This window comes from Alosa sapidissima, chromosome 21, assembly GCF_018492685.1.
Source record: "Alosa sapidissima isolate fAloSap1 chromosome 21, fAloSap1.pri, whole genome shotgun sequence".
NCBI lineage: Eukaryota > Metazoa > Chordata > Actinopteri > Clupeiformes > Clupeidae > Alosa > Alosa sapidissima.
Window position 1 is genome coordinate 3,306,003 of NC_055977.1, and position 10,341 is coordinate 3,316,343.

The 10,341-nt window shown below is 47.5% G+C and overlaps 2 protein-coding genes across 3 annotated transcripts in view; both read right to left on the bottom strand.

Moving 5' to 3' along the window:
- LOC121695304 (T-complex protein 1 subunit gamma-like) overlaps window positions 1–634 on the bottom strand; it is a 9,987-nt gene extending 9,353 nt beyond the window's left edge. Inside the window, exon 1 of one of the 2 annotated variants that reach the window (XR_006026060.1) lies at window positions 516–611. Coding sequence is in view for 1 of the 2 variants with exons in the window: in XM_042076017.1 (XP_041931951.1) it covers window positions 516–546 (31 nt within the window). In the remaining variant the exon portion in view is untranslated. Of the gene's footprint in view, window positions 1–515 lie in introns of both variants that reach the window. The other variant, XM_042076017.1, reaches the window with a different exon arrangement.
- A 247-nt stretch (window positions 635–881) lies between these two features.
- Window positions 882–10,284, bottom strand: pdia8 (protein disulfide isomerase family A, member 8). The gene is made up of 13 exons (XM_042076018.1): window positions 10,014–10,284; window positions 9,343–9,421; window positions 8,557–8,674; window positions 8,156–8,263; window positions 7,315–7,444; window positions 5,341–5,454; window positions 4,890–5,015; window positions 4,485–4,667; window positions 4,286–4,394; window positions 4,006–4,134; window positions 3,512–3,591; window positions 3,300–3,357; window positions 882–2,204 (listed from the first exon to the last, which is right to left on the bottom strand). The coding sequence occupies exons 1-13, from the start codon at window positions 10,172–10,174 to the stop codon at window positions 2,115–2,117; spliced, it is 1,485 nt and encodes a 494-aa protein (XP_041931952.1). The 5' UTR covers window positions 10,175–10,284; the 3' UTR covers window positions 882–2,114.
- Window positions 10,285–10,341: the final 57 nt, after the last annotated feature.

Genomic DNA, 10,341 nt, shown 5'->3' on the forward strand with positions numbered 1-10,341 from the left:
GATTGTGGGCAATTATACCCACATTTTTCACATTCCTAAACTATCTAGGCCAAGGAACGGTTGCACACATATCCCACTGCAGTCATTAAGTGCAAACATTTTGAGAAAAGAGAATCAATCGGATGGTCACGGCATTCTGACAGCCTGCGCGTTGTATCCTAGGAACTGGGCGTTGCTCCGTCGGTTCAACAACTGACATCACAGTACAGTCTGGAAAACGTTACACCACAACTGAACGCCTTTCCTGTATCAGTCCTTTACCGTTACGCGCAAAGACCATTGTGATATAACCTATTTTTTACAGTTTATGGATATGACAGACATTTAACGTTAACTGTCTTCCTTTGTCATACCTCATATGACCACATGCTTGTAGTAGCTAGCGAGCTAGCACTAGCTAGCACTGCAGCCCGGGTACAATTACGGCACTGTTATTTAACAACGAAGCCCCCAGCCATACCCTAACAGAAACCATTTTAATAACACAGACTTTGGAGAAATTATTTCGAACTCACTCAGAACTAGGACCTGTCCTCCACCCAACATTTTGATCGACTCGTGGTCTCACACAGGCAGGTTTCGGCACCGGCAGAGTAGAAGGAGGAGACAGTGTACAGGAGGCGGGACGTGAAGCCCTCAAACCAATCATATTCGAGGCAGAGTGACATCGCCTGATATAAGCCTATCAGCAAAAGGGAACTAGACAGCTTTGCCATGGGAACAGACAGTTGACAGTGACAATCATGGCCATATATGCCCATGCGTTGGTAGAAATAGCCAAGCCTGTATGTTAATGGGGTCAAAAAGATGTACCCAACTATTATCAATTATTCACTCTCACATGAAAGACATGTACACATTGGATATTTAAGTAGCTATTTTTTAATAAACCATGCCAGCATTTCTTTTGGAATGAGACATAGGAACATGACAAATGATACGAGGTAAAACCCATTCCTAAATACAAAAAAACGTGGTTTATTACACAAAATTTACATATCACAGTATTATGAATAAATAAGGCTTTAAAATATTATAACAAAATGGCAATTGCTGGAAAATCCAGTCATTTTTCTCAAATCAGGCTTCTTGAACAATACCCATAAATATCTATAAATAACTAAATACATAAATAACAAGCAGCTCATCACTCTGTAAGAACATCCAAAAGGGAAACTCTGGATGTTTCCAGATATTCAAACAATTCAATAAAAAGAACACAAAATCCCTTCAGAGCTTTGCTGGGCCATCAAATTCAACAGTTGACGGAAACACACCGTGTCGTCAGATCCAACAGGTGATGCGGTCACACACCGCGCCGTCAGATCCTACAGGCGATGCAGTCAAGGTATGGGCCGTTGGATCCGACAGGTGATGTGGTTGCGGGCAGTTGGATCCGACAGGTGATGTGGTTGCGGGCCCTTGGATCCGACAGGTGATGTGGTTGCGGGCCCTTGGATCCGACAGGTGATGTGGTTGCGGGCAGTGTGTCCTACTGGGCTGTTCTCAGTGCAGTGACGGTCTACAGAGCGGCATTGTTACAGTAAGCAGCGGGATGTGATGGGCCTATCCCTTACGGCGCAGTGCAGAGGCAGAGGAGAGGGAGAGACAGCGCAGAGCTCTTTCTCTAAAGAAACATGGCCTTAGGTCTCCACATAACTTCTGTCAGTGGCATACACAGATGAGTCTTCAGAAACCAGGAATCCATATGAACCTGACATTTAAAAAATGCTCCAATGCTAATAGCATTACAAGGTTACTAAAATTGCCCCATGGTATTGTTGGGAACTTCAGCAAATCAGAAAGGGGCAAACCCTGGTCCTCAGGGCAGAACCAGCCTCCAGGGTGGACACGGATTGGATGGGCCGCCATCTCCTCCTCCTCATCATCATCCTCATCATCAGCAGCTCCTGGGAGCCTGAGTGAGGCTTCTTAATTTCAGCTAAAACCCACAGTGCTTAACAGAACAGTCAAGTAAATATTGGTAGTGTTATATACAGTAGACAAAAAGCAAACCAACTAACCAAACAAACAAACAAAAAAAATCTAACAGGAAGAAACAGATTGTTCCCAGTCCAGTGTCTGTAAACTACACTTCCCAGAGTGCAGCAGCTCTACAGTTCCTGCCTGGCTCCATTCAGCACTGGTGCATGTGTGGCCTCCCTCTTCAGGAAGTTCAGCAAGTCCTTCACCTCACGGGCCCCCTGGAAACAGCAGCATGTAACACTGCAGTCAGAGTTTTCTAATACAGATGGAAGTACTTCTACTGCAGTCAGAGTATTCTAATACAGATGGAAGTATTTCTACTGCAGTCAGAGTATTCTGATACAGATGGAAGTGCTTCTACTGCAGTCAGAGTATTCTAATAGATGGAAGTACTTCTACTGCAGTCAGAGTATGCTAATACAGATGGAAGTACTTATATCATCATTTCCCAACCTTGGGGTCGGGACCCCATGTGGGGGTCACCTGAAATTCAAATGGGGTCGCCTGAGATACTGGGTCTCTTACAATTGAGCAGTACATTACATTAAAACATACATACATTAAATACAAAATATTAAAAAAACTCCATGATATCCAATATATGGAAGTACTTATACTGCAGTTGGTGTATTGTAATAGAGATGGAAGTAATTATACTGCAGTCAGAGTATTCTGATAGAGGTGATGTTTTAGTTTTAATTTAGTTTTTAAAGGGAAACTTGGCAAGATTTCCCCCTCTGCTGGAGAAATTGTGCATTATGCTATTTCAAACTGTGGAAAAAGGTAACATAAAGCACATGGAATTGTTTACAAACTAGCAAAACGGTTAGCATAAGTTTGGCAGAACTATGTGGATGTTACAAGGTAAGAAACACGATTTAAAATTAGTTTCTTGTTTCTCACTTCTCTTTCCGGGACGGTAGTCTCAATGTTGCAAGGTTGGTTTTCCGCCTGGGGACGCTAGGGGCAGCGGGAAAAGTCACCATTTTCACCGGAACAGGTCATTTAACCATCCAAATGATTTCTAAACGGGTTTATTACGTTGAAATAGTTGCCAAGTTCCCCTTTAATTCAGAGATTCTGCTAGGAATGGCAGCGATCACTGCATTGTGATCTGGATGGGGCTGCAACTAGCGATTCTTTAGTCATAGTCAGGGTTGATTATTTTCCAGATGAATTAATTAGTTGTTTGATAGCAGTTCAAGGTGTGTGTGTGTGTGTGTGTGTGTGTGTGTGTGTGTGTGTGTGTGTGTGTGTGTGTGTGTGTGTGTGTGTGTGTGTGTGACTGACTGGTTAGCGGTGTTGAGACTTACATCATAGCGTCTGGGTTCATCCTTCTTCCCCCTGGCAGCAAAATAGATGGTGGGGTACCTGCACACACACACACACACACACACACACACACACGTCAAAAAGTTATACACACACACACACACACCAGTCAAATAGTCATACACAGACAGCTGGAAACTCACCCAGGTGCACACACACACACACACACACATACACACAGCTGGCAACTCACCCAGGCACATCGTAGCCCACCGGCACATCATTGGCTGTGGCGTCCATCTTGGCAACAACAATGTTGGGGTCACTGGCAAGCTGGAAGGAAATGACATCAACAAAACACAACGTGTAACATCCTGTTTACAATAAGTATGAGGGGGTGAGATGACATTAAATACATATATGAAAGTGAAATACCATAAAGTAATACGACATGTGTGATGATGGCCTTAGAGGTTTGAAAGTAGTGTGTGTGTGTGTGTGTGTGTGTGTGAAGAAAGGAGAGACCTGCTTACCTGCTCTGCGAGCTCTATGTATTTGGGCTCCAGCTTCTTGCAGTGTGTGTGTGTGTGTGTGTGTGTGTGTGTGTGTGAAGAAAGGAGAGACCTGCTTACCTGCTCTGCGAGCTCTATGTATTTGGGCTCCAGCTTCTTGCAGTGTGCGTGTGTGTGTGTGTGTGTGTGTGTGTGTGTCTGTGCGCGCGTGTGCGTGTGTGTGAGACCTGCTTACCTGCTCTGCGAGCTCTATGTATTTTGGCTCCAGCTTCTTGCAGTGTCCACACCAGGGTGCGTAGAATTCTATCAGGACGTCTTTCTCTGGGTCATTCACAAGCTCATCGAAGTTATCAGCCACCACCACCTACACACACACACACACAGAGAGCAGTGCTTTCAGGAAACACAATAGGGAACAATTTCTTTCACCAGTACCGTATCAGTATAATTGGTGTAAACAATAACAACACAGAAATTCATCTTCCTCTTTATACACACACACACACACACCTCACCTTGACAGGGCCTCTGTTGGGGGAGGGGATGGGTTCTGATTTAACATATCTCTTCAGTCGTCCAGCAAAGTAGTCATCAAGGAACCTCTCCAGAGACTTCCCATCTCTCCTGCAACACACACACACACACATCACACGTGAGCTCCTTTCTCATGATGTGTTTGTGGTCCTGTTCCCACACACACACACACACACGTACGTGAACTCCTCTCTCATGGTGTACTTGTGTCCCAGTCGCGTTCGGATGGTGACGAAGGGGAGGTCTCCTCCATCGGACGTGCCTAGACCAAAATCCTCCTCCAGCTCGTCCTGGAAGTCCTTCCGATTGGCCACAGCAAACGTCAATCCCTCAGACACAAACCCAGATCCCACCTTCATCACCCTGAGAGAGAGAGAGAGAGAGAGAGAGAGAGAGAGAGAGACCATCCATCAATTTGGGCTTCAGAGACTCTGCTTCAGCAGGCACAGACACACACACACAGACACCCTACTGCCCTCCGCTTCAGAGGCTAAGCTTCACACACACACACACACACACACAGAGAGAGAGAGAGCCCCTGTCGCCCATTGCTTCAGCAGTTGGGGGTGGGTGGGTGTAGTTCACCTATTTCTCCAGTAGTTGGAGCCCTTGGGGTTGCGTCTGTAGTCCAGGTCATAGTAAGCGGTCAGCAGGTCCCTCTGCCTGAGCTTGTCCTTATTCTCAGGGGTGAGGTGGGGACACATCCCAAAGCTGCAGACAAGAGAGACATGATCATGATCACACACACACACACACACACACACACACACACACACACACACACAAACAAACAAACAAACAAACAAGAGAGAGCAAAATTATTCACTCTCACTTTCCATTATTCACACTCCTGCGCTCACTCACACACACACACACACACTCACATTCACACACACACACTCACACTCACACGACAACAGTCAGCAGCTAGTGTTATGATTAGTAATGACTTCTCCCTTTGTACACAAGTGCCCCATGAAGTAAGCCTAGAGCCTGATTAGGGTACACACACACACACACACAGATTAGAGCTCACATGTTGTCTCTGATGAAGCGCCGGAGAGCAGCACTGGTCACGGTGTCTGTGAACTTCAGCGCCCCGTCCTCAAACACACTACTCAGCCGCGGGGGACGGAACAGCACCACACCCCTGGAGAGAGACGGAGAGGAGGATCAGTATGGACACACACACACACACACACACACACACACACACACACACACACACACAGGGGACGGAACAGCACCACACCCCTGGAGAGAGACGGAGAGGAGGATCAGTATAGACACACACACACACACACACACACACACACACACACACACACACACACACACACACAGGGGAAGGAACAGCACCACTCCCCTGGAGAGAGACGGAGAGGAGGATCAGTATGGACACACACACACACACACACACACAGGGGACGGAACAGCACCACACCCCTGGAGTAGAGTTTAGATTCTCTGCCCGAGCCCGAACTTGACACGACCCGACCCGCGGGCTGGATCGGGCCGATATTTCCAGCCACTATCCTCGGGCCGGGCCGGGTCCTTGATCAAGCTTTTTTTTTTTTTTTTTTTTTTAATCATTAGCCCACTTGGGTGGGGAGCTAAAGCTATGCCATAGTCAGACTCAGAAATATTATATATTTATCAAAGTAGGCCTAAGTAACAAGTGTATACAAAATTATACAAGTTAGGCTCAGAGTTACAAAATGTCATTTGTAATGTCATCTGTGCAACACGTGTCATGCGCAGCTTCTCCACTCGCATGCATCACACTGGGCCTGCTGTGCTGTATTGTGCAGCTCACTGCTGTGCTGTATCGTGTAGCTCACTGCTGTGCTGTATCGTGTAGCTCACTGCTGTGCTGTATCGTGTAGCTCACTGCTGTGCTGTATTGTGCAGCTCACTGCTGTGCTGTATCGTGTAGCTCACTGCTGTGCTGTATTGTGTAGCTCACTGCTGTGCTGTATTGTGCAGCTCACTGCTGTGCTGTATCGTGTAGCTCACTGCTGTGCTGTATTGTGTAGCTCACTGCTGTGCTGTATTGTGTAGCTCACTGCTGTGCTGTATTGTGCAGCTTAAGTGCAACGTGAAGCTTGAAGATGTAAAGAAAAAAAATGAAAACAGGAGAAATAACTTCGAGCAAGTTTGGAGAAAAGTCGGAGGTACAGTATGCATTTGTCAGGTATGCTTTGTTGCGTGCATTAAGTGCGCACGATGTTCACCTATGACACCAAAAAGACTTTAAGATGAACATGAAGCAGGCTTGCCATCGCAGAAATAATGATAGCCAGCCTTCAATGTCCTCTTTTGTCACTTCTCCAAGCATAGGGCCTACACCTGAGAGCAAGGCAAGCCCTCACAGAGAAATGCGTTGAGTTTTGCTGCAGGGACATCATTTTACGTTGTAAGTGGCTTACGTTTCTTCATTCGGATTCATTTGCGATCCATTCCATTCTGAATAAACAAACATAGTTTAGCCTACATTCTTCATCCTCCGCTGCATTATTCATTAATATAATTCTAAACGGATTTCTGTAGCTCAAACAGCTCGGAATTGTAGTTGAGAACGTCAGTTATAATGGCCCACGTATTTAAAAAATGTCGGGTTTAATCGGGCTCGGGCTCATAATTACAGTTAATGTGTCGGGCCGGGTCGGGCTCGGGCACAATGTGCACAGGCTTGGGTAGGGTCGGGCTTGATTTTTTGGGCCCGATCTAAGCTCTACCCTGGAGAGATGGAGAGGAGGATCAGTATGCACACACACACACACACACACACACACACACACACACACAGGGGACGGAACAGCACCACTCCCCTGGAGAGAGACGGAGAGGAGGATCAGTATGGACGCGCACACACACAGACACACACACACACTCTTACTCTGTGTCCATGCCGTGTTTGAGTCCTAGCTGCAGGTCGGTGGTGTGACCAAAGCGGTAGGTATCTCTCATGGTGTCACACACACACACACACACACACACACACTCTTACTCTGTGTCCATGCCGTGTTTGAGTCCTAGCTGCAGGTCGGTGGTGTGGCCAAAGCGGTAGGTATCTCTCATGGCTGCAGCAGCTCTGAGGAACTCGGCCAGCTGGGGGCTGTCACTACTGGAGAAGAAACCTGCAGAGGAGGAGGAGAGGAGGAGGAGAGGAGAGGGGAAGAGGATGAGGAGGAGAGGAGGAGGAGGAGAGGGGAAGAGGAGGAGAGGAGGAGGAGGAAGAGGAGAAGGAGGAGGATAGGGGAGGAGGAGGAGGAGAGGGGAAGAGGAGGAGAGGAGGAGGAAGATGAGGAGGAGAGGGGAAGAGGAGGAGGAGGAAGAGGAGAAGGAGGAGGAGAGGATAGGGGAAGAGGAGGAGGAGGAGGAGAGGAGAAGGAGGAGGATAGGGGAAGAGGAGGAGGAGGAGGAGGAGGAGGAGGAGGAGGAGGAGAGGAGAAGGGAAGTAGAGGAAGGGGACAAAGGGAGAAGGGGACATGTTGGCACCTCGCTCTCTTTTGAAATACTTTTCACCACCATGTTCTTTTGCCTGCTTTAGTGCATTACTGTATCAAATTTGGTGTGTGTGTGTGTGTGTGTGTCTCTCACTTTACTCCACCACTATGTTAGCATCACCATAGTGATTATAGTTACACACCCACTACACTGTACACTGGCATCAACATAGCGATTATAGTTACGCACCCACTACATTTGCATCACCATTAGTGATACACCCACTACACTGGCATCACCATAGTGATTATAGTCACGCACCCACTACAATGGCATCACCATAGTGATTATAGTCACTCACCCACTACACTGGCATCACCATAGTGATTATAGTTACTCACCCACTACACTGGCATCAAAGTTATCGATGAAGGCATCAAGAAGTTCTTCAGTGGACAGGGAGTAGGAATTGGGTCCTGCGTTCTTCTTCATGTACTTCACCATGCCATCTGCAAGGACAACAGCAGAGCTCAGTGGACAAGAACCAGGAACAGAGGAACCTTCTCCAAACAGTGCAGAAGGACGCTTCCTGCTTATGACCTCTGAGGATGTTCAACTTTAACACAGTTAGGACATGATACCCCACTGACACATCTAAGATCCTCATGCATCTTTATCATTTACACACACACACGTACTCACACACACTACCACCACCACACACACACACACACACACACACACACACACACACACACAGACAGACACACACAAACACAGACACACCACCACAAACACACACCTGCAGTACGAGGCCCATCATAGGCTGAAGATTCCTCTCCACTGCGGAAGATTTTGAGCGTGGGGTACCCTGTGACCCCAAAACGACTGCATGTGTCAGTGTTAGAGGTACAGTCCACCTGGAGGAACATAGACAGAGGAGAGGAGGAGAGGGGAGGAGAGGTAAGGAGAGGAGGGGAGAGGAGAGGTAAGGAGAGGAGGGGAGGAGGGGAGAGGAGAGGTAAGGAGAGGAGGGGAGAGGAGAGGTAAGGAGAGGAGGGGAGAGGAGAGGTAAGGAGAGGAGAGGAGGAGGGGAGAGGTAAGGAGAGGAGAGGAGGAGAGGTAAGGAGGGGAGGAGGGGAGGTAAGGAGAGGAGAGGTAAGGAGAGGAGGGGAGGAGGGGAGAGGAGGGGAGGAGAGGTAAGGAGGGGAGAGGAGGGGAGGAGAGGTAAGGAGAGGAGGGGAGGAGAGATAAGGAGAGGAGGGGAGGAGAGGTAAGGAGGGGAGAGGAGGGGAGGAGAGGTAAGGAGAGGAGGGGAGGGGAGGAGAGGTAAGGAGGGGAGAGGAGGGGAGGAGAGGTAAGGAGGGGAGGAGGTAAGGAGAGGAGGGGTTGGAGGGGAGAGGAGGGGGGAGGAGAGGTAAGGAGGGGAGGAGAGGTAAGGAGAGGAGGGGAGGAGAGGAGAGAAAGAGGAGTAGAGAGGTGTAAGAAGATGATCAGCAATAACTGTGAAGTGCCCAGGGACATAACTGAGAAAATTGGCATGGCAACACTTGGACGTATAAGTCAGTTAAACCAGAGAGCACAATACCTTAGCCAGAGCAACTATTCCTTTTAGACGAGAGGCGGCCAACTCAAAGTCTGGGGCAAGTTTCTTGCAATGACCACACCTGTGGAGGACCAGAGACCACAGTTATAACTACATTAGACAAGAGACGCCGTGGGTGGGGGAAAAAACGGACAATACAGTTTAAAGAGACTTAAAGAGAAGAGAAAGAGAAGTCACTCAGCCAGAACTTAGACTCAAGGAATAAACTATAATGGCTTAATTTACATGAGATTAATTTCCAAAATCATATTAGGCAAGTTGACATTCTACACAAGAATAATTAGCGAGCAATTTGGGCAGTTTACCTGTCAAGTACCACGCTCATTAGTTGAGCTTAACTGCCGTTAACATTAGACTTTCCATGTAATGTAATTTGTCATTTTAGCGAATTACATCACAACGTAATGCCTGAAAACACAGTAGTGTCAGGAGGCATGCTGTGCCTTAGCAATTGCCTGCAAGCTAGCTTGTCATTTCAGTGAGTCTGGTCCGTTACTTAGACAATTAGAAGCTAACTAACATTAGCGAGAGCTAACGTTGGCCAGCACGGACTTTGACTGCCTAGATTTCTTCCCATGCATTCCCATAGACAGGAGGAAGGATGTATATTTATTTGGAGGACACCTAATGTCAACATTAGTTATTTTCCTCACCATGGCGCATAGAACTTCACTAGCATGGTCTCCTGCTCCGCCGCCAGGTAATCGAAGTCCGCGTCTCCGAGCTCCAAGACCGCACTGCGTGCGGCGACATGGACTGCAGCAAAGACAATGAATGATACAAAAGCGGGAGTGTACAAAAGTATTGCTTTCATATTGCTCAAGGGTTAACCTGTAAACAGAAAATAGCGCAACAAAGGCGAGCGAATGCGGAGACGAGTCTCACACGCTTACTCCCGCTGGTACAAAATATAGTCTGGAAAATGAGAGGTGGGAGCAAGGGGTGAATTCGCCGGTAATCAGTGTTTTGATTGGTTAAGAC